General features: G+C 44.0%; 1 protein-coding gene across 1 annotated transcript; it reads left to right on the forward strand.

The window, feature by feature from the left end:
- The first annotated feature begins 352 nt into the window (after positions 1-352).
- LOC133225135 (ATP-binding cassette sub-family A member 10-like) lies at positions 353-22,753 on the forward strand. The gene is made up of 39 exons (XM_061377249.1): positions 353-740; positions 2,292-2,401; positions 2,742-2,952; positions 3,370-3,528; positions 3,766-3,866; positions 4,608-4,834; positions 5,161-5,299; positions 5,654-5,839; positions 6,937-7,084; positions 7,577-7,748; positions 8,132-8,190; positions 8,595-8,705; positions 8,788-8,963; positions 9,298-9,417; positions 9,756-9,894; positions 10,027-10,117; positions 10,474-10,613; positions 10,974-11,093; positions 11,265-11,460; positions 12,162-12,331; positions 13,062-13,189; positions 13,539-13,676; positions 14,052-14,165; positions 14,294-14,464; positions 14,799-14,909; positions 15,516-15,644; positions 16,471-16,539; positions 16,961-17,052; positions 17,288-17,408; positions 17,748-17,865; positions 18,296-18,387; positions 18,949-19,127; positions 19,712-19,787; positions 20,066-20,160; positions 20,971-21,090; positions 21,267-21,407; positions 21,682-21,761; positions 21,842-21,897; positions 22,159-22,753. Exons 2-39 carry the CDS (start codon positions 2,300-2,302, stop codon positions 22,255-22,257), a joined length of 4,896 nt encoding a protein of 1,631 aa, XP_061233233.1. The 5' UTR covers positions 353-740; positions 2,292-2,299; the 3' UTR covers positions 22,258-22,753.
- Positions 22,754-23,788: the final 1,035 nt, after the last annotated feature.

Here is a 23,788-nt window from a genome sequence, read left to right on the forward strand (position 1 = left end):
ATGCAGGCAAGGAGGATGAAGTAGCTTAAGCAGGCACCTACGGGTGTCTGGGCAATGCAGGCAAGGATGCAGGCAAGGATGCAGGCAGGGATGCAGGCAGGGATGCGGGCAGGCAGGTACCAGAAGGTAGCTGCTGTGGCTCAGTTTTGGACCCTTCTGTCAGGAGAAGCCCCTAGGCAGGCACTCCACACGCTGTTCCTACACCGGCCTGGTGACACTGCAACTTTGCAAACACAACCTTGCCATTCAGGGATGAGCCGCAGCCACCTTTTGCTCCTTGCCTGTAGTGTTGTGATGCGATATCGCTGTTGTCTTCATCCTCTCTTGCTGCACCGAGAAACACACCGGAGTTTGCCAGAGAAAGGATATTTGTGTGGTTTGTTGTTGGGCTCATTTCACTTCTCTTGGCCAAGACTCAAGAATTTGCTGAGTAACTTTTCGGAGAATCCACTCCAGCAACCCAACAGCAATACACTCAGTTTGCTTTTTCTAACATAAATAAATCTGAACATCTGCCAAAGAGGAAGGGGGGGGAGGAAGCAAGGGAAAAGAGAAGTGATGGTGTGAGGAATGCCTTTTGGCAGAAGTGCTGGACTGAAGAAATGAGTGTGTGGACAAAGGAGCACTGAGAGCCACTGGGGCAGCGAGGCCAGTCCATCCCAGGGAGGATCAGCATCTCCGCTTCTATAGGCACACTGCACAGGACGAGCTCTGGATTCCTTTCAAACCTTCCCATCAAGGTAAGGTTAAGCATTGTTCTTCAAGCAAGTAAAAATTGCCACTTAAAGGATATGAAAACATCCAGTAATTAATAACACTGTTAACACTGGCTGAGAATATGAATGCATAGGTGGGACACTGGGCATCTTTCTAACAGCCTGAGTTAAGCTTGTGATGAAGCTTAGTGACTACTTAAAGGTGACAGTTTGATATGGAATAGCACACAAATGGAGCTCAGTTTATGACAGAGGTTTATTTCCAGAGGTTCTCAGTGCTAAGGGGATGTGTTAGGATCAGTCCAGCTCTGTATTTTAGCTAATCCAGTACGTGAGGAGCAGATTTCTTTCCCGACATGCAATGTAAGATAAGGATTGAATTTAAAGAGTCTTCTGTCACTGAGCCCATGTCCCTGCTCATCCTCCTGGCATGCTGTGCTAGTGCATGTGTTTGCGGCGTGCAGTGAGGGAAGACCATTTGTTGCAGCTGCTTTTCCAGCATTCCAGTGCCTGCTGCCTCATTACAGGGATCATGCCTCTCTGTGGGCTGCATATAAATAACTGGAAGAAGATCAACTCTGTCTTGCCTGTCAGTGCTGTGAGGCGTCATCCCCCAAAGGGAAGAGCACAGTGTAAATCCTCCTTCCATATGACAGGAAGGTTTGGAAGGATTAGATCTATAAATGTTCTGCTATTTCTACCTGAGACATCATGTGTAGAAGATCAGTGTCTTGTCTAAAAGCATAGTTTATCTATATATGTGACAGCAGAGCAGTGAGTGTTGCTCTTCCGCATAGGGGGTACTTAATCCTTTTCCTCATTAAAGGTACTCATAATTACTGATGGTTAATATGGATGGATTTAATCTGCAAAATTTACTCTGGCAGCCAGCTCTGTGCCTGCTTCTTTAAGTTACCACCACCAGCACTAATCCAGGCAACAACTCTCTGTTTTCCTTTGACCACGTCTTTTGAAGGATGCTGCCAGGTCTGCTGGAGTAACACACCAAAACAGGCTCATGGCTGTCTGCTTCCCTCTTGTTTTCTATTAATATCCCCAGCAACAACAGCTCTCCCCACACACTTCCAAGAATTTGTTCTCTCCTAGCTCCACGTTGCCTTCAATCAATGCTGTTTTCCTTGTGAGCTCAGCTCACACCACAGCCAGGAGTTGCTCAATGCTTCTTGGTGTGAAGCCTTCAGCACATTAAGATGATGTGCAGAAAGGTTTTGGTGATTTTAATTGATCATGTTGTCATTTCTTGCCTATTAAGGCACCCAAGCCCATTTCAGGTCATGTGGAATGATCTTCCCTCTTATTTCACAAATAACTCCTCCAGTTTTACAGCACAAAAGTGTGAAATTCTGGTTGTAATCAGTGTCTTACCATTGTAAGGGTTGGGATGTTGAGGATAATGAGGTCCTGACATGTTAGAAGCTGTGCTGCAGGGCTCGCTTGTGCCCAACACATGAGCTCTGAATTGCTCCTTGCAGCAAGAACGGAAGGAAAGCATCACTGCTTTTCTGGCTTTTCTTGCATTTGAAAGTGATTTGGGGCAAAAAAATCAGTTTGTAGGTTCAAAGATGAAGACTCTTCAGAGAAATACGGGTGTGTTCCAGCAAACTAAAGTTCTCTTGTGGAAAAATATCCTGATGAAGTGGAGGATGAAGACGCAGAGCTTTCAGGTAAGCTGAAATAGAAAGACAACAGTGAGTAGTCAGCCACAGGGAGCGGCCAATCCCTGCCTGCCCTAAGTTAAAGTCCCACAGTACCAGGTGGCTGGTAACAGACACCTTGATACTTCACTTTTTTAACTGGTATTTCTGTCTTTTATGTGACATATGAGAGCACAGATGGGTTCTTTGGGTAATTTATTGATGTAACAAGCACGATGCAAAGACCATTTGTTGGTTAACATCTAAAGTACCTGTGTGACTTCATGCTTCTTGTATTTTAATCCCACATAGTATATGTTTTTGTACTGTTATATATTAAATCCTCTTCTCTGCTCTCCCCCTCTCCTAGGAGTGGATGCTGTCTCTGCTCTTTCTGCCACTGATTTTCTTCATGTGTATGTTCCTGAGGAACATTCGCTACCCTGAAGTGCCGTATGGCTACCTCGGGCAGTTGGATGATCCTGCCTATGATGCCACTGGGGTCACCATCGCTTATACACCCGTCACTGTGACCACAAGGCAGATCATGAATAAAGTGGCCTTGAACTCAGTAATGATAGGTATGGTTGGCTTGCTAAATATGTAACTTTGTCTTTATTTAACTTATTGCACAAGTTTTGTGTTTTATTGGTTCTCCAATATCTTTGGTCAGGGGAGAAAATTCATCCCAAGTTTTCTATTCTCATGAATTCTTCTCTAGTATTTAAATTGCTACTGAGTGCTTCAGAGCAGCAAAGCTGACCCTTTCCCAGTAGTCACTATGTAGACTAATACTATTAAGACACCTTGGTTTGTTCTTTTGAGGTACATTTATCAACAGATAAAGGATGAAGGATTTCAAAGTACCACCCCATCCCATGAGGAGAACTGGGAAGGAGGAGTTGCAATGCTAAAAAAGCAGGATATACCCCCAGTGTCTGGGCACGTATTTCCAGACCTAAAAAACCTCATTGCAGTTCTTTCTTTACACACCACAGGTATAGTATTAGAAGCACTGGAGAGTGAGAAAGCTCTGGAAGAAGCCTGGATTTCAAACAGAGGAATTATAGGGGTTGTATTTAAGGACAACGTCTCCTATCACCTCAGGTTTCCTGCTGAGAATGTGCCTATTCCAAATGACAATTTTGGACACATAGGTAATACAAAATGAGGATGTATGGGTGGGTGGTTGCCTGGCATTGACAGAATTGCTTTGTTGGAATAATCCATACCTGTTCAGTGATTTAATAAGTTGTTATGGTTTTGGTCAGAGGGACACTGTCCATTTGCAGAGTCCCCATAGTGCACATGCATCTTAGCATCAGCTTTTGCAGTGAAAACCATTTACCTTTCACAGCTCTTACCTGTGATTCCCTTCACTTCTCACCTTGCAGATAACTGTTTTGATTTCTCGTGGTTGAGCTGTCACAGCCCAAGGTACTGGTACAAAGGCTTCCTGTCCCTGCAAGCCAGCATCGATGCTGCTATTATAGAGGTAAATGGGATTTATGACCTGATGTAGGTGTCCTTTTATTTTAAGCTTGGTATAGGGGAGACAAATTGTTCTGTGGCAATAGCAAAGTCAGAAAATTCTGCATAGAAATAACCTTTTCAAATACTTAGCCACCTGAGTACTATTGGCAGTGCCAGTGGGAACTTGAATGCAGTCAGTGGTTCCTGACTTTAGTTTCTCTTAAAGGCTGGGAACCAAGTGTAATACCATTATTTGATTTAGGGAATTACCCAGATTCCAAGGAAAAGGCAGTTCTTGCAGGAGACTGGGGTGCTCTGTGTATCTGTTGAATTATTTGGTTTCAAAGTAGGCATATCTGTAATTTCTTGTCCTTCCTTTCCAAATTGTTCCTCAAAAGTATACCAGGATAGGGGTCATTTCACCTGGCTGTGCATCTCCAGTTGTCCAGGCTGGTTTTGTACCTGGGGAGAGAAACAGGACATTGGGGAATGTGAATCAGTTTTGTGTCTGGATCCTTACCTCTGGATGAGCTCGAAGGATTTACCTCTCCAATTAGATGAAGGAGGCAGTCTAGCTCAGGTGCAGGCACATAAGTGAGTCAGATGAGCCCTTCCTGTTGGGGTTTATCGCATTACTTGTTGGTATTTTCTATAAAGGTTCATTCAAAAATACACCTAAAGATGGTGAATCAGAAGGTCCCTTATATAAATCCATCTCACTGTAGAAAATAAATGCTGAGGTGCTGACCTTGAATTTCTTTAGGTGGTGGCAAATCATTCTGTTTGGGAAGAAATGAAATCAATTGCTGGTGTCCGTATGAAGTCCCGAAGCGTCATCCCCTCCATCACACTAAACTACAGTTACTTCATGATTACTATTGTGATGTGTTTCTCCCCATTCATGTATTTCTTGTCAATGAACGTTGCAAGAGAAAAGAAGCACCTCAAAGTATTGATGAAGACAATGGGGCTGCAGGACATTGCATTTTGGTGAGTTCTTTTTTAACTAAGGTGTGTTTGCCAGAAATCAGTATACTCCTGGGCACTTGAGCAGTCAGTTAGTAAGTTAAATGAGCTCATACGTTTTCTCCAGTACTCTAAGGACAAACCAGAAGTGCTGAGCATGGCAGTGGTGTGTTCTTCTTCCTTGGTGTTTCCTCCTCGGGTGGACAGTGCTATCTGTTCTGCCTAGGGTATGAATGAGGTGACCCTTGGAAATAATTAATATCTTAATGTAAAATGGTTCTGGCATGCCAATGAAGTTGCAACAACAGTTCTTATTTAAATGAAAGTGTCATGCCCCCTTTCATCCTCAGGCTCTCCTGGAGTCTGCTGTATGCTGTTTACGTGTTGGCCTTCTCCTGCCTGCTGACAGCTGTCATGGTGCAGAATTCTTTCTACCTCAGCAGCTTCCCTTCGGTCCTGCTGCTGTTTTTCCTCTATGGCCTAGCATGTGTAAGTCGGGTTTTACAGCCACATTTTCTCACTACATGATTTATTACACTGTTGATGAGCCTTTTGCACAGTGCTCAGGACTGTAATCTGTGTATGGTCATACTGATTCAAATAGCTGCGTGGATTCTCTAACTCAGCAGCAGTGATTTGAATCGCAGCCTGAAGGTCCGACAGGCAGTAGGTTGGCTACCAAAGACCTGATTTGAAAGTCAGACCAACTCACTAAGAAGGATTTTAGTGTATTTTATTACATGGACTCGCCTCAGGAGCGATCTCTTTGCCTGCCAAATGGAGGTGCTACAATAAAAGAGATTTATTTTCTTCTGTGATTAAAGGAAACTTCTGCTCTTACAGATCCACCTGGTTTTCATGCTCTGCTCCCTGTTAAGGAGCTCCAAACTCGCTGGTTTCATGGCGTTCCTCATCACCCTCCTCTTTGGATGCCTGAGCCTTGTGGTGCTGATAGAAAACCTTCCAGAACCAGCGAAATGGTTTCTTGGTCTCTTCTGTCCTTTTGCATTTAACGCTGGCATTGCAAAGGTATGGCACATCACCTCTGCAGCTAAACCTTCCCAATAGTTTGCTGTCCTGGGCAAACAGTGAGGACAGAGTATATTTTATCACAGACAGAGGCCGTAAAGGACCCTGCTGTGCTTTGCTGGTAGAAAAAGGGATAGGAAGTCATGGTCCTCATTGCAAAAGACCAGTTTCTCCACATCTGTAAAATCTTCAAGTACTCTTCATTCATACCTATGAGAGCTGAGTTGCTGTTGGGCAGCAAAGAGGGGCTCCAATGCCCCCATCCCATTCCCCTATATAAAAGCTTATGAATGCAAAGAGAACCACAGCCCTCCTCACAGTCTGTCATTGTGCACTTCAGTAGCACCCACATGAACCCAAGGAAGCTGCAATGAGCCCACATCGCAGCACACAACAGCACCATTATCTGCTGGGGCTGGACCCCAGGCAGATGGGAGTTGACTTGGGGACATCAGCTCTTCTCAACCCGGTCATTCCCCTCTTGCTGCAGCAACTCCTCCTGGCAACAGAGACACTGCAAACACAACTCCAGTTTCCTGCTGCACCCATCCTTCCTCCGTCCCCACTTGGGATAATTCTGTGCCATTTCCCAGTTTTCCGTAAGCCATATCGCCATAAGTTTGAGCAATGCTTGCTAGCTCCAGTTATTTAATATTTGATTTCCTGATACATATATATGTATTTATATATATAATATATATATATAAAAATCTGCTTGGGAGAGGAGATTCTGCACCAGCAGAAAAGAAACTGAGTTTAATGCTAATTTACCATATGGATAAATCAATCACTATATAAAATTGTACCGTGTTTGTCATGACTCTGTCATGTCAAGGCTGCCAATATAATGTTTCTTGAATAATTTTCTGTTAACATTCTGGTCTCTGCTTTTGGATTGTTCTGGAAAATTCTAAATGAAACCAGAAGGTCTGTGCATGGAGTAAATGTGTTTCCTTTCCACACTAGATAGAAAGGAAGGAAAATTGGTCAGTACTGCAGATGATGTCCAGGTTAACAAAGTCAATTACACCCATGGTTCGATGGCATCTGCATAGTTTTCCAGCCTGCAAATTATCCTTCTTTGTCCTTTATTTCAGGTTTTCCATTTAGAAAAATATGGAATGGGTTTCTCTTTTTCTAACCTAATGGGGGATTCATATTTTCTATTTTCGACTTACATTATGCTGGTCTTTGACTCAGTCTTGTACATGCTGTTAGCTATGTACTTCGACAAAGTTCTCCCAGGTGGGTATAATTTATACTTATGATTATACTCTCTCATTTCATACCTTTCATTTCTATGGATTGCCTGTAATAGCTTGTCAAGGAAATGAGGGCCTACTCCATTCTCAGAATGGGTTTTGGACTAAAAACCTATATTATGTTACTGAGTGACTTCTCAGCCCCTGACATGCACACTCTTAAGTCCCAAATCAAAGACAACAAAGTACTTAGTGGTTTTTCTTTCTCTTATATTGCTGTTGAGCTGTTTATGAGAAAACAGAGTGGGATGGTATGTTAATTCATTAAGTAAATGCTGAATTCGCTAGGTATAGCCCTGAAGCCAGCCTTCTTGTCTCTCCTAACCCCCGCTCCAAACCTCTCTTTTTAACCCCTCAAAGTACTGATTTTCAGGCAGCCAGGTTCTTATTAGACCCTCCTATAGGTTTAGTCCCGGATGGTGTTTTGGTTGTGGCTTTGGTTAATGATAGATCATCTTCTCTGCTCTCCTGTCAGGCAAATACGGCATCCCAGACTCCCCTTTTTTCTGCCTGAAGCCCTCGTACTGGGCAAAGAGCAGGAGAGGCTCCACCAGGAAGATACCCAGAAGTCCAGTGAATCCTGAAGAGCTCCTCAGTGACGATGTAGAGCCGGTGCCCTCTGAATTCATGGGGAAAGAGGCCATCAGGTAAAGAGAGGAGCTGCTATTCATGCTTTTCAGTTGGGGAGCTTGGGTTTCATGCTCCCACTGCTCCCACCATCAGCTTTGTTTTGATTTATCCAGGCAGTTTTTATGTTCATGAGGCTCTTGCAAGACACTGTTTCACAGAGAAATATTAGAGGTGAAATGCAGATGAGATAAATACATAATTCAGGCTGAGCACTAATAGTGAAATTCAGGTAAATTCAGTTTTAAAAATAGCAGGGTTTTTGGTGTAGACTTGGTTAAACATCCATTAGGAACCTTATCTTTGCAAGGCTGGGTTCGCCAGTATTGTGTGCCAGGTAGAGGTGTTCACACCTGTATACAGAGCATACCAAACCGTAATATCCTATTTACCTTCCTTTTAGACTCAGCAATATTAAAAAAGCATATAAGAAGAAGGACAAAAAGACAGAAGCTTTAAGAGGTGAGAAAGCCTTAATACTGATTCCTGTTACAAATGAGGGGAAACAGTTGTGCAAACATATTGGTCAAAGAAATATAACACTTGCATTGCTTAAAAATTTATGTCAAATATTGATGTAACTGATCACTCTTTTGTTCAGTTTTCAATGATTTTTCCATGTTTAATAAGACTAAAGAGAACAAAGTTTTCTTTCTATTGTATTTCTGTCTTTTCTGCTAAATACAGAGCAATTTCTTATGTTTTTAGTTAAAGGTTTGCAGAACTTTGCCCCACATTGCTTAATGCACTTTTCAGTAATCATTGCTACCTAGTCCTTATACTCCTGAACTTGTCCTACCTTCAACAATGAGTAGAGCCAAGTCAAACCTTATTTATTCCCAAACTTGATGTTGTTTTCATTCTAGGTTTGTCTCTAAATATTTATGAGGGTCAGATCACTGCCTTACTCGGCCACAGTGGAGCTGGAAAGACGACACTGTTAAACGTGCTCAGTGGGCTCACTTTCCCTTCCGAAGGTAGGATGGCAAGTGGTAGGCTTAATTCAAAAGTTGTAAAGACCAGTTCATTCCACCTCACCACTTTTATTCCTATAAACAGGCTCTGCAACAATCTACAACTACAAACTTTCTGAAATAGGAGATAGGGAAGAGATTCAAGAGATGATTGGTGTCTGCCCCCAGTTCAATGTACAGTTCGGTGTCTTAACAGTGAAAGAAAACCTAAAAATCTTTGCAGAAATCAAGGGCATCAGGTCCAAAGAGGTAGAGCAAGAGGTAAGTCTGTGTCCCATGAGCACACCCCATGCATCATGTTTCAGCAAAGGCTCCTTTGGGAAGCTCAAAGGCTCCTCCTGGTTGTGTCTTCTGAAAACCAAAGCTGGTTTTGACCATCAACCAGGTTAGTAAGCAAGCCTGTGGGCTTGATGAAACCACAGTAATACATCTGCTCAACCCAAGGAGAAGAGCGGATGCTCTCTTGATGGTGATGGTAGACCTCGGTCCATGCTCTTAGAAACCGTACCTTCAATCCCAGCCAGATCTCCTTCACGACTAGTAAAGGATGGAAAGACACTTGGTGCTGAGAATGGACATCCTTGTGCTGTTCTAGGTGCAAAACATTTTGGAACTGCTGGATATCAGTAGCATTCAAGACACGCAAGCGGAGAAACTCAGTGGTGGGCAGAAACGGAAGCTATCCATTGGAATAGCTATGCTTGGGAACCCCCAGGTAAAGCAGCAGGCATGGCTCTGGAATATAAAGAATATTTAGGTCCAGCATAAGGAAAACCTTGTCATGTACTTGGCTACAAGTTCTTGAATGATTTCCGACATCTTTAAAGTTCTCATAATTGCTAATATTAATAAATTTCATTATATAGCTGATCCATCTTGCTAGTCTAGTTTTAAAGCACATAGACAGTTCCTTGACCTCAGCTCCCAGAATAGATGCCTTTGCACAAAAGATAGCCTGGGTCTCTTGCCTTCAGGACATGAGGTTTTCAGAACACCAAACTCAAAAGACGTGAACTCTGGCATGAGAAACATCTGATTTCATCCATTCTGCAGGTTTTGCTCCTGGATGAGCCAACGGCTGGGTTGGATCCTCTTTCCAGGCACAATGTGTGGAGCCTCCTCAAGGAGCACAGAGCTGGACGGGTGATCCTGTTCAGTACCCAGTGCATGGATGAGGCTGATATCCTTGCAGGCAAGCACTGGCTCAGCCTGCAGCATCTCTGCAGAGCAACCCTGGAGCAGAAAGCTCATGAGGTTCAGTTGCAAAACCAGTTTTGAACCACAGCTCTACAGTATAAATCCCTTTGGCTTATTCTTCCTCTAGACCGTAAGGCTTTCATCTCACATGGGAGGCTGAAGTGTGTTGGTTCTTCTCAGTTCTTGAAGAAGAAATGGGGGATTTGCTACCATTTAAGGTATCTACTTCAGCCCCAGCAATGGGTATCTGGGAATATTCATGTACAGGGAGCCACCAGAACGAGTGTCAGGGGGAAACCATTTTGCAGATGTCATCAAAGCAGGAAAATGAACTTGATTAATACAGTTAAATAAACTGAAGCAGGAATTTACTTCAGAGTAAGGAATGAATAAAATACACTGGAGCTTTCTTTGTATGCATCCAAGCAAACCCAGTAGTGGTGGTTGTTCGAGTTTGGGTTCCTGTTTGGGTTTGGGGGATTATTTGTGTTCGGGTTTGTTGGGCTTGTTTGGTTGCTAGGGTTGGTTTGTTGTTGTTTCAAGACTAAGCATCTCTCTTTTTATGACTGAACAGGATCTATGTCAATGAGTCCTGTGACTTAAAGAACATGACATCTCTAGTTAAACGGTACATCCCCAATGTCATATTCTCAGGACGCAGTCAATATGAACTGAGATATAAACTGCCACTAGAAGACACGAACAAATTCCCAGGTAATGTGTATTAAAATAATTCAGAATTTTCCATAGGGAAACGAAATAATCACAAATGTGGGGAAAGAGAAATGGAGAGATTTTCTACAGAAGTCACATAAGGAATTAGAACTGTTGCATTACAGTTTTGCCCTACAATTTTAGCATAGAATCATAGAATATAGAATCACAGAATGGTTTGCATTGGAAAGGGCCTTAAGATCATCCAGTTCCAACCCCTCTGCCATGGGCAGGGACACCTCACACTCAACCATGTCACCCAAGGCTCTATCCAACCTGGCCTTGAACATTGCCAGGGTGGAGTTTATATGTGCTTATATTTGCAAGCTTGGAGGCACTCGTATTACCTCTGTCCTGCAGATCTGTTCAGTGGCCTCGACAGCTGCTCTGACCAGGGAATTATCAATTACGGAGTTAGCATGACAACCCTGGAGGATGTTTTCCTGAGGCTGGAGGAAGAAGCCACAGTGGATCAAGAAGGTACAATCGTGGCTGCAAACGCACAACCCGCAGCCAAAGGGAGCGGCTACTTTGCAATAACCCCTGGCCATGCCTCCAACAGCTGATTACTAGATGGCTCTTAGGCTTTCACACCTTACAACACACAAGCTGGTCTTAGACATAAATGTGCACGTGGAAAACTCTCTGCAGATGAGCACGTCCTCCGGGAAGAGTGTGCAGAAGTGGGATCACGATGCCCTGATGAGATGGAGCCGTGTTCCCTGCTACTCTCAGACTCTGGGAAGGCAGCAGTCGTTGGCTTGGCTCTCTGGAGGCAGCAGGTCTGTGCCATGGCATGGGTGCACTTCTTAAAGCTGAAGAGCTCAGTGAAAAGCCTGCGGTCCATGTAAGTACCAAGGTGATTCTCTCTTGCAGATCTGAACAATCACAGCAGGCTGTTTCAGTGAGCATTTAGATTAGTTGGTATCAGGTTTTAGCAATGAATGAGCTTGGTAATCTGCACTCAGAAGAGAGAAAAGCTTCTTCTTTTCCAGTGCCAGTAATACAAAATCTCCCTTTTGTGCATTTTCCTTTCTGCACTGAGGAATTATGCAACGGAAACCCAATTTCTTTCTGAAGAAAAGAATCATTTAGAAACAATTTTATTTCAGATGGAAGGGGAAGTTTCAAAATAAACCAATGTGTACAGAGAGGGGGACAAATGCTACTATCAGGCTTCCTCTTTTAACTTAAAATTCTCTCATGTCGCTAATGTTGAACTATTTTGGCCCCATTGATCTTCAAGCTGGTATTTCCTGCTGGGGTAGAAGAAACCGATGGGAGATGCTGATTTATGCATCTTTAAGGAAATCTGAAAAGTCTTTTAAGGCTCTAAAATTTGAGCATTGCGGATCTAAGGTTTATCTCCCTGATGCATTCTGAGGTTGTTTGTGAATGATCAAATTTGAGACTTCTGAAAAGAAAATTGCCAAATATTCTTAACAGAAGGAGCATTGGGTAACCTGAATACAGTTTAACCATTCCCAGTAGGCAACCTCATTCTGCTGAAGGTCTGTTTTCAGAGTGTTTATCCATCTTTCTCTTTAGCTTGCTGCTCTATGTGGTTTTCCTGCTTCCTGTGGTTTTGCAACTGTCCCTGCTTGCTGCCTGGCAGAGCGCAAATACTTGGGAGCTCTCATCTGCACGGTACTTCTTGCCCCAAGGGAAGAGGGCTTGGTCAGAGACAGCAACCAGCCTCCTGGTCCAAAATAACACGGGTGAGGACAACGAGCCTTTCCTCATCCTTTCCTCATCCTTTCCTACTCTAGGGCTGCTTGGTGTTGCAAAGGAAAACAGTGAAAGAGGAGATGGCTGTAGGGTGTAGGGGATCTAAGGCGTGATGGAGGGTTTTGTGATGGAGAAGCATGGCAATTGTCACTTTTAAAGGGTTGTGAAGGAAACCCACTGGGTAAGATCCTGATGCAATGATGTGAAAAGGGATATCATAGCAGATGAGATTAGAAGGGACCCAGTTCTTTCCCTGCCCCAAATCTAGACCCCTATCCAAACAGTCTCTGCATTTTCAGAGCATGGGATTCTCAAACCACACTCCAGTAAAGGCACATAAATGCTGAGTAAAATTAATGATCTAGTTCCAGTTTTACCTTCAATGTTCCTATGAGGGGATGCTATTTAACATTATTTGGCCAGAGTATGAGACTGTTAACTTCATCAGACCATCACAAAGGAGGATATATTTGGTAGCAGTTCAGGAAAGGCAGGGGGAAAAATGACAATGCAAAAATGCAGTCAATGAGACTGAAATCCATTAACATCACAAGAATTAATGTGCAATGATCCACCACGTGTGTGCTGTCTGATATCCACGGTTGTTAGACTTCCTCAGATTCTGTTTGGTGGTCATGGATTTGAAGAAAAACCCCAAACTATCAAAGAGTCTCCTGTTGTCCAATATTGTGATTCCTCTGCTTTTGGCTTTCACACCAGGCACAGCCATTGAAGACTTCATCCACGTGCTCGAGAGCCAAGACCTCACAGTGGAAATAACAAGTGAGGAAAACATCACAGAGGAGCTAAACCACAATGGGGCTATAAAGGTGTCTCGCAAAGGTCAGGTGAGGAATCTTGTTCTCCTCCTGTTTTTTCCCAGCAACTGAATGACTTAGCATGATGCATCCATCTGGTCTACCTGTGGGATGGTCCTCGAATGAGGTCCATGGGTTGAAAGATGTGGAAGTTTTTTAACCAGTAAACTGCATGATAGAGGAGACTTTATCTCCTTCATCCTCCACAGCAAACTTCACACTTTTTGTAGCACAGACTTCTAATAACTTATAATCTATTTTTTTTAGCAAACAAAGCATAAGCAAAATTTTTCCAGGCCTGGATTCTCCTGGTGTGCTCCTTTTCTACTGCAGATGAGAGAAGCCAAGAGTTTTGATCTTGTTTTCTTGCTCTTTCAAGAACTACAGGTTTACTGTGTTATGCCACCTGGAGACTGTCAACTGCTTCCCGGTGCTTGTGAATGTCATTAGCAACGCTCTGCTGAAAGCCTTCAATTCCACCGTGCACATTCGGATCTGGAGCCATCCATTTTTCTCTGTAAGTGCCAGAGCCAGAAGGTGTCAGAAAATGGTCCTTAAATCTGATTAAGGTCTCAGTAACTCATCAGATTTAAAAGGGAAGCCTGTGGGCTGTATGTGCCTCTAAGCCCACCTTCCTCAATGCGCACTCTGGACCATTTGACTTCAGACAAACTGAAGGCTGGGAGGGCTTCTTCAGGAGGCTCCTTATTCTCGACTTCACTTTGCAGGGCTGTGGTTTGCGGAAAACCTTCCTCCTGACAGTATTTGCTTTCAAATCTCACTTTGCGTTCATCCTGTCCTGTATTTCATGAGAAATGCAGTAAAACAAATAATTGTGTCTTGCCTCTTACATGGCATATGTTTTACACAATGCTTTGTTCTTCTTTTTCAGGTAGACGAACCAGAATTCTGGAATATTTTTGTTACTTTTTACCTCTTTTATATGGTGTTGTTATTCCCTGGTTTTCCGCCTCACTTTGCAATGGGCTATAAGCAGGATTACAAGGTAAACAGAGGCAAATTTGGGGTGCACAGAAAGGATTACAACTGCGTTGACACAAGGAAGTTTGAGTATGATGCCATGAGCAGCTTTGCAGCCAGTAACAGACTGCTCTTTCCATTGTGTCTTCCCAGGTGGGAGCTCGTGCCCAGCTGAGGGTCTCAGGGCTCTTCCCCTCAGCATACTGGTGTGGCCAGGCTCTGGTGGACATCCCACTGTGCTGGCTCCTTCTCTTCTCGATGTTTGGGCTCCAGTTTGCATTGAGCACCAAAACTTCCTGGCACACCGACGTCCTCTTCCTGCTGGTACATCCCATTCTCATGATTGCTGGCTCACTAAGGGAGGGATTGAGGTAGTATTTTAAGCCCATGTAGAGATACAGGAGGCACCTCTGTGTCCCCAGGTGCTTACTTGACTTCTCTTGTTTCACCTCCTGTTGTTTGGGTTTTCCCAGCTGGAAATAAAAGGCAATAAATCTTGCCTTTAATATACTCCTTTACACTTGGCAGTAGATTTGTGGTAATTTATAAATGCCTTGATCTTAATGCATGATTGTTTAAACTGAACCACATTGCTATATATAGGTTCCTGGTTCTTTAGATGACTCCAATTTCTAATGAAAGCCCTTTCTTTCTGTAGATCACAGGTGCTCTTAGCTATGGAATTTCTATTGTTCTCTTCACTTACGTGATCTGCTTCGTCTTTCGCAGAGGATGGAACTGTGATTTTTGGTCTTTTATCATGATAGCGGTAAGCATATGGCTAGAAAATGTGCTGTAGGCTTTATAGAAATGTATTTTGAGATCATAAGGATGAGCTCTATGTCAAAACACCAAGTACACATGAAGAACATAAATACAAGCATGTGTTTTATAGCAGTCATTTCTGTATTAAATTCCTGACACCATGTTCTATTCCTATAATCCTACTGTGGCACAGGGAAATGCTTGAATATACCCTGCTCTGGTGCAGGAATGAAGGCAAAAAATTATTTATTGCTTTGTTCAACACTTTGCATCCAGGAGACGTAAGGTGATGAAATATGAGCCGTTAGGTTAGATGCAGCCTGACCTGGGTTATTTGCATGAACTTGGGATGGAAAGAACAGGATGGGATGACATGCTTCATTGATCTGCCTGGGAAGAAGTTTCCCCAGCTGACCCAAACCAGCATCCTACCCTCAGGCACAGATGGCTGAAAGTGTCCTGATCCCTCACTGTTTCTCATCTTTATATCTCTTGCCCACCTTCAGGACTCCATCAGGGAACTGAAAAAGTAGAACCCACACAACTTTAAAGGCTAGTGATGAGCATGATCTTCCCCATCAGCTAAGTTGCTCTCTTGCTTTATTCTTAGGTATGCTTCGTTACTTGTATCATCCATCAAGTCATGGATTTTTCCGTGGGTACCAGAGCCACGCTCTATGTTCTGTCTCTCTTGATTCCCTTGTACCCCCTGCTGCGTTTAACAATGAGCTGCATGCAGGTAAGCAATGGTGCTGAGCAAGGAAAGGCACCCCACCATAGAACACAACTATGTGTCCTTGTGAGCAAAATCTGATGATACCTACACACTGTGCTCTGGGAAGGCTCCTTAGTTTTCTCTCACGGGTGGGATTTTCCCAATGGCCAGAGTGCACCATTAGATATCCATTTCAGATCAGATTTGATTTTCCCTGCTGCTCATTATGGTCAGGGGATACTTCTGGTGCTTGAGCTGTGATTGCAGATTAGGATCTTCCCATGCGGAGTTGAGCAACTTGGCTTGAACAACCATAAGAGAAACTTACGCATCTGGTGTTGCATGGAAACCAAGGGAGAATTCAGAATACTCACAAAGTGCTTTACTTCATGTCAGCTAAGGGGGGGGGGTGGTGTGGAAAGTCAGCTAGGAACTTAACACCACTCTCCAGCTACGTACAAGACCACTTATGAGCTCCAAATTACTTAGGAGTGAGTCCAAATGGAAGAGACTCCTCCTCTGTCCTGTCCCATTCACCTCCACCTCTGTCCTGTCCCATTCACCTCCACCTCTATCCTGTCCCATTCACCTCCACCTCTTCTCTGCTGGGACCCCAAAGGAGAGGAGACAAGGTATTTTCCTGTGATAGTCCATTATCCCCAGAAGGAGGGTTTGAGACATGTGTTGAGTGCTGTGATATTTTCTGCTATCTGTATTTGTTCGTTGTATGGCGAATGTCTTGGGTAAATCAGAAGCTTTTCTCCAGTTCCAATGTATTTGTTATTTGCTTTTAACCCTTCCAGAATTAGCCAGCAGCTCTTAACTGTGTATTTTCTTATTATTCTTACAGGTTTTTGTAGACGACGAGAGGTTTTTTGATCTGCTTCCAAAGACTGATTTACTAATAACTGTCTTTGCAGTAAGAAAACATTTAAGTTTACTTTTATGTAGTAATGCATGCCTACAAAACCCTGCCCTTAGGTATGAGAAAACAGGCAAGAACCCTGGGCTCATTTCATGCAGCAGGATAAAAATGGGTGACCCCCCTGTGCAAAAATAGCCTTGCTCCTTTGAAATGGGGAAGGGGAAAAGGAATAAGCTCAAATCATTTAATGCTGCCCTGTTATTTTTATGAATGATGCTTTTCTTCTACTATTGCTATTTTCTGGAGTATTGGCAAGTGACAGCAGGGTTCATTTCCTTCAGGATTCCCCCAAATTTAGATGTTTCACACACTATGGTTTTCCCCCACATATATTATAACCCCACCACCACCGTCTCAGTTTCAGCCACAGTAGGTGGAAGGCAAAGCTGTTAATGTGGCAACCTCTCTTTTTCAGCCTTTGATCCATTCTGTGGGTTTCATTTTCCTTCTTCGATATTTGGAGATCAAATATGGAAGAGCAGCTCTGAGAAAGGACCCGATATTTAGGTTGGTATAAACATACATGCACCTCAGGCACATGTGAGGTCTAAACTGCTATCACACTGCTTTACCTTGAAGACAACATTTGGGTCAGATATCATTGACTTTGTGTCCCTATTTTTAAATATATGTTTAAATACTGGTGATTTTTTTATAACTAAAATAGCCTCTTAAATACTGCAGAGCTATAAACCAGCTCTCAAGCTTGCTAGTACCTCCATATGGTGTTTCATGTTTGTAGGATTTCCCCAAGAAGACAAAGCAGCCACCAGCATCCTGAAGAGCTTGAAGAGGAAGATGAAGATGTTGAAGCTGAAAGAGCAGCAGTGAGAAATGCCATAGCGACTTCAAGTCAGGAGGAGGTATGACAAAATCTGTCTTATTTTATACCAATAAAAAACCCACTGGTAAAAACTAAATCACCAAGTATTAATAAGCATAGGTCAGTGCTTTGGCTCTATTATTCTCATAGGGAAAATCCAACACCCATATGTACAGTGTGGACCCCATCAGGATAGAGACGAAAGCTGTTAAGAGGAACATGAACCCTAAAGTCTCCTTTTGCACCTCAGATTCCTAATGAATTAGAAACCAAAAGATCTTTAGAAGGTTTTCAGCCTTTTTTAATGGAAAAATATTACTGAAGGCTTAATGCTATCGAATATAATAGACTGATCTTTCTTCTCCCTCCTCGCTTTCAGAAATCAGTCATTATTGTCAGCAATCTGTGCAAGGAATATAAAGTAAAGCAAGCTGGTTCCATTTTTAAGAAGAAGAAGAAAATGGTCACCAAAAATGTTTCCTTCTGTGTTAAAAAAGGTGAGATCTGGAACTGTTCTCCTTAGACCTGATTTGGACCTTGATCATACCCAGAGAGTTAATTCTCACTTATCTGAGCAAGGATGTAAAGGTCAAATCTATTTGTTTTGTGGTTAGGGTACGTTCAGTCTGTGGTTGACGTGATAATGGACAGTGTAAGGTGGAGGCATCCTATTAGTTACCTTTGACTCTGTTACCCAGAATAACGTAGCTCCAGAATCCACTTGAGCAGAGGCTTCTGAGAGCCCTGGGAGCAGTGCTCAGGCTTGCAGCATCATTAGAGCTGCAATGTTATGGGCTCTCAGGGCATATATTTATGCTCTTTACCTTTATATGTCTTTGTTATTTGTATTTTTTCTTTTGTGGGACTGTACCTGATGGATTTCTTGTAGGTGAAGTATTACTAAGAAATTACATGCATTTATTCCAGGAGAAGTATTAGGGCTGCTGGGGCCCAATGGAGCTGGTAAAAGCACAGCTATGAAAATGATCACTGGAGAGACCACACTGACTGCTGGGCAGGTAGGAGAAAGGGGAGAGATCCATGATAAAAACATGAGTGCAAACCTTGCTCCTAGGCTAAGCTATCGTTATTTTACAAAGCATTATGAGTGATCAAGGTTTTAACTGCATTCAGTGTGGTATTGAATTGTATTGATTGTTTTAAATTAAATGTATTGATTAAAGATATTCATAGAATCATAGAGTGAGTTGTGTTGGAAGGGACCTTAAAGCTCCTCCAGTCCCAACCCCCTGCACGGGCAGGAACCCCTTCCACTGGAGCAGCTTGCTCCAAGCCCCTGTGTCCAACCTGGCCTTGAGCACTGCCAGGGATGGGGCAGCCGCAGCTTCTCTGGGCACCCTGTGCCAGCGCCTCAGCACCAGATTTTGAGCTACATCTGACTTTGACAAGCAGTTGCATCTACCTTAATTGTCCATGGCTATCTTTAGAAGCAATGAGAATGAGGGTTGCAAAATCACTCCTTTGCTCTTTGGGTTTCCTTATCTAAATCCAGTAGTCTTGCCCTTGTATCTGTATCTGGGCAAGGCTATGAGAGCAGAATTATCACCATATTTGTGCAGGTGCTGATGAAGAAAGGAAATGGAGCAGCTTCCCCCCTCCAGGACCATGCACCCTCCTTCCTGGGATACTGCCCACAAGAGGACCCACTCTGGCCAGACCTCACCGTGCACCAGCATCTGCAGGTCTATGCAGCTGTGAAAGGGGTACCCAAGGAGGATACGGCTGCTGCTGTCAACCGGTATGGATGGAGGATGCTTCAGGAGTTGCCCAATGGTTTATCCCCACTCCTAGGCCACGAGGAGGGGACCAGAAAGTCAAAATTCACTCTAAGCCATAAAGAAGCTCAGGAAATGGAGCTGCAAAAGTGATTTTGTGCTAAATGCTGTGATTAAGTGAGTGGGTTAAGAAAATCCCCAATTCGCCTGAGTGCATCTACTGAGGATAAATTTACCATTAATGCCCTTTTAAGTGTGTTATCTTTAGGAAGCTTTCCTGAAATCTGATGTTATAGTTGGGAACTACAATAAAGGGTGCTTAAGCACTGCAGGCTCAGCTGACATTGGCAAGGTGGAATGAATTTATAATGCTGTTGATACTAATGCTGGGTTTAGACAAAAGCTTGTGGCTTATTCAGTACACTTTGCTTCAAGTATTCCCTTCAATTTTAATAATGCAATGAATTTTTAATGAAAACAAGCAGGAGTGAAAAACAAGGGGGAGAAAGTTCCTTTTCCTTATCATTTTGGGAGTCCTTGATGAGAGTATTGATTTGGAATAACAAAAATGTTCTTTCCTTTTAACACTTGTTCCCTTTCCCCACAGAATAGTAAATGCTCTACAGCTTCAAGATTACCTAAAAAAGAAATCCATAAAATTGTCTGCTGGGATAGCCAGAAAGGTTTGTAGTGTTTTACCTACAGTGAGCACTGCAATGCTCATAGCACAAATCAAATATCCCCTTTGTCAGCTGAGGGACCTACCTGGGCTCTGAGCTGCAGGGAGAGCATCATTTGTCTCCCATGGTGGGGTGATGGAAAATCAGCCTTTTCCAAGACCACACTGCCTAAAACTCAAACCTTTATATTCCCATAAATGAAGTGATGCTGCTGCAGCTTTTTGTAGACCGAGTGCCAGGGACTGCAAAAGTATTGATCCAGTCCCTTTTCCCTGTCCTAGCTGTGCTTTGCCGTGTCCATGCTGGGCAACCCAGCGGTCCTGCTCCTGGATGAGCCATCAGCTGGCATGGACCCCAAAGGGCAGCACTGTGTCTGGTGAGTAGGATGTTGTGCACTGTGCCATCACAGTCACAAAGGGTGCAGTGCCTAAGGCCAGGTGTTTGACCCCATCTGCGGTTAGTGCTGCTTATCTCTTGCCAATGGTTTTAACTGGAAATTCCATTTTCTTGGTTCTGTCCAGCTAAAATATGAGTAAAGAGAAAGAAAAAACATTTCACTTTCACCCTTATTGCAAATCTTCATAAAGGGACCTGTCCAGCCTGGAGAAGAGAAGGCTGCGTGGAGACCTCAGAGCAGCCTTCCAGTATCTGAAGGGGGCCTATAGAGATGCTGGGGAGGGACTCTTCATTAGTGACTGTACTGATAGGACAAGGGGTAATGGGTTCAAACTTAAACAGGGGAAGTTCAGATTGGAGATAAGGAGGAAATTCTTTCCTGTTAGGGTGGTGAGGCACTGGAATGGGTTGTCCAGGGAGGTTGTGAATGCTCCATCCCTGGCAGTGTTCAAGGCCAGGTTGGACGAGGCCTTGGGTGAGGTGGTTTAGTGTGAGGTGTCCTTGCCCATGGCAGGGGGGTTGGAACTTGATGATCTTAAGGTCCTTTCCAACCCTAACTATTCTATGATTCTATGTATATATATACATATATATACACACACATATATTCTAATAGTATTATTTCAAAGTATTATCATGTGCACATCAGTCTAAAGTTGCTGTATGTGAATTTTTACACTTGTTTTAGGGGAGAGGCATTTGGAGCGACAAAGGTATAAGAAAAAGTGTCCAATACTCCTAGGGAACGCTAACTTTATTTCTCCTTTTTTATCCCCCTTCTGGTCCCCAGGAAAACGCTTCGTGCTGCCCTGAAAACCAAGGAGTCAGGAGCCATCCTTTCCACACACCACATGGAGGAGGCGGAGGCAGTGTGTGACCGTGTGGCCATCCTGGTGTCGGGGCAGCTACGGTGGGAATGCAGCTGAGCTGGGAAACAGGGGCTCCTCCTCCATCCTCACCTACCTGAGCCCATCACCATGGGCTTTACTGAGTGCTCCCTGTGATTTCACCAGTTTGGGAAGGAGCAGATGATGGGGCACCAATGGTTTCACACGCGCATCTCTTCTTTTTCCTCCCGTCCTGCAGGTGCATTGGCTCCGTTCAGTACCTGAAGAACAAGTTTGGCAAGGGCTATCTGCTGGAAATTAAGGTGAAGGATCCGGAGCGCGCTGAGCTTCTCCATGCTGAGATTTTGAGGATTTTCCCAAGCGCAGCCCGTCAGGAGCGGTAACTATAAAATACGGGATGAACGGTGGTTTCAACACAAATTCATCCCTGAAAATGTGCCCAGTGTGATGGCCAGACTCAGGATCTCAGCTGGAGATGGATGACCAGCTCAGAGACCCTCTCTGGTGATCTCATTTGATAATGTCACCACATCCAACCCTGCTGTGACCACTGCAACAAAACATGCACATATCCAGCTCATAGCATGACATAAAGGTTTGATCCCAGGACCTCAGTACAGACCAGGAATCATCTTTGCTTCTTTTTCTTCAAGGTTCCCTTCTTTGCTCATCTACAAGGTCCCAATGGAAGATGCACTGCCCCTGTCTCAATCTTTCGCCAAGCTAGAGGAAGGTAAGAGCACAACACGGTGACTTTCTGAGAAGGTGAAACACAGACTGTCATTTTTTGACTCTCTTTCCATTTCTCCATAGCCAAACGTAACTGCAACCTTGAGGACTACAGCTTCTCTTTGAACACTTTGGCTCAGGTGGGTGATTTCAAGGCTGGATATGCTGTAAAGGCATGAGCAGGAAGAAAAGCTGCAGTGAGATCTGGTGGAGCAATGAGGCTCCACCAAAAGACTGTTGGGGGTGGTGGGTAATGGATCCTCTCCTGGGAAAGTGGTGGAAAATGGGCTGGGGTTTTTGCACTGCAGGGATTTAACATGATGGGAATAAGTGTAGGCAAATTGTTGCTGCCTGGCTCCACTCACCCAAGTCAGGAACACAGCACATCTTGTCCATTTCAGGTGTTTCTGGAACTCTCCCGAGAGCAGGAAATGGATAATTTTGACCTGACTTTGGATGGGGCTTTTGAATGGAATCAGCTTCAGCAGGAGGACTGTTAAAGATCCAGGATGCTCATTTACACATTACTCCATACTAACCCAGTGTGATACTGCACATATTTACTATCATTATCAGTGTACCATGAAGAGGAAGAGCAGTTCTACCTTTCCAGCAAGCATCTGCTGAGGGCTCCTCTCCAATGCAGAAGACATTTCACCTGGACATTGCAGGTGCCTACATTAACCCCGACCCCAACCAGCATTTCCAATGGCTGGTTGATGAAGCAGTGCCTGCACTGATGAAAGCTCTCATCAAGCACAGCAGCACACAGCAAAGGGACAAAGAGGTTTGCAGGGATCATAACCCATCTATGGGGATCGGGGTTCTGCTTTGCTCAGTAGATGTGGGTGCATCAGGGAATTCTGGACATGCTGCCAACTTTCTGGGCTCCCACCAATGTGTGGGGCTATTTGCCTCCGATGTGTTTAAATACATCTTAATGAAATTTGCACTCTATTTTTATACCCTTCCAATAAATGTCTCTATAGAAACTGCCTTTACAGCCTCGTATGTCCTCATTGTTGTGGACCGTCAGGAACAGCTCAGACTGCTTCCCATGGGGACGGAGGTGGCTACAGAGGTGCAAGAGCTACTGGTCAGGCCGTTGTGGTCCCTCCTGTTTGCTGTCTCCATCAGCCTGGAGAAGAGAAAGCTTTGCAAAGATGCTGTAACAGCCTTTCATTACTTAAAAGGGGCTTATAAGAAATATGGAGGCAAACTTTATATCAGGGCCTGTTGTGGTAGGAAAAGAGGAGATGGTTTTAAAATAAAAGAGGGTAGATTTAGACTGGATATAAGGAAGGAATATTTTACAATAAGCAGTGAGACACTGGAACATGTTGCCCAGCAAGGCGATAGGTGCCTCACCCTTTTAACATTTAGGATCAGGTCAGACAGGGTTTTAAGCAGCCTGTTCTAGTTGAAGATGTCCCTGCTCACTGCAGGGGGTTGGACTAGACGGCCTTTAAAGGTTTTTTCCCACCCAAATCATTCTATGATTCTATTATTCTCCTCCTGACAACTCAGGCACATTTTATCCCTGTGCCCAGCTCCTTTGCAGAGGTTAAAACTCATAGAACAAAGGTGGCCCAGTTCTCTTTATCCGATCTGCAGCAGTGGCTGTGTCGCAATCACTGCTTGGGTCTGCTCCCCACTTGGCTTTGAAACAGATTTTGGCACTTGGAGGACACAGAGGGCTCGTGATTGTTTCCCTGCTGATTGCACAACAGCTCCATCTGTAATCCCCACCCCTGGGAAGTGCAGTCACCAACACTGCAGTCACCTGTGCACACACGCAGCTCCAGGAAATGGGAAGAGTGATGTAAAGAAACAAACAGCAATAAAAGCCCCACCTAAGTCCTGCTCCAGAGAGAGCACTTCTGGCATCTGAGTGGAGTGCACTGGGATTCAGGCAAGACATGAAAGCAGAGAGCAGGGCTGAGGTATGAAACCCTGTGGCAATTGCATTTCCTTCTCTGAGGTGAAGAGCATCTCCTGCCTTGGCGATTCCTTCCAACCCCTCTTGCACAG

The sequence above is a fragment of the Neopsephotus bourkii genome, unplaced genomic scaffold (genome assembly GCF_033783945.1).
Source record: "Neopsephotus bourkii isolate Nb327-2 ecotype Australia unplaced genomic scaffold, CSIRO-AGI_Nbou_v1 NB_1749, whole genome shotgun sequence".
NCBI classification, from domain to species: Eukaryota; Metazoa; Chordata; class Aves; order Psittaciformes; family Psittacidae; genus Neopsephotus; species Neopsephotus bourkii.

Coding starts and splice junctions, on each gene's coding strand:
- LOC133225135 (XM_061377249.1), top strand. CDS start 2,300: ATGAAGACTCTTCAGAGAAATACGGGTGTGTTCCAGCAAACTAAAGTT. Junction 14,910..15,515: donor GGTCTTTTATCATGATAGCG/GTAAGCATATGG, acceptor CTTTATTCTTAG/GTATGCTTCGTTACTTGTAT. Junction 21,408..21,681: donor AGCGCAGCCCGTCAGGAGCG/GTAACTATAAAA, acceptor TTTTTCTTCAAG/GTTCCCTTCTTTGCTCATCT.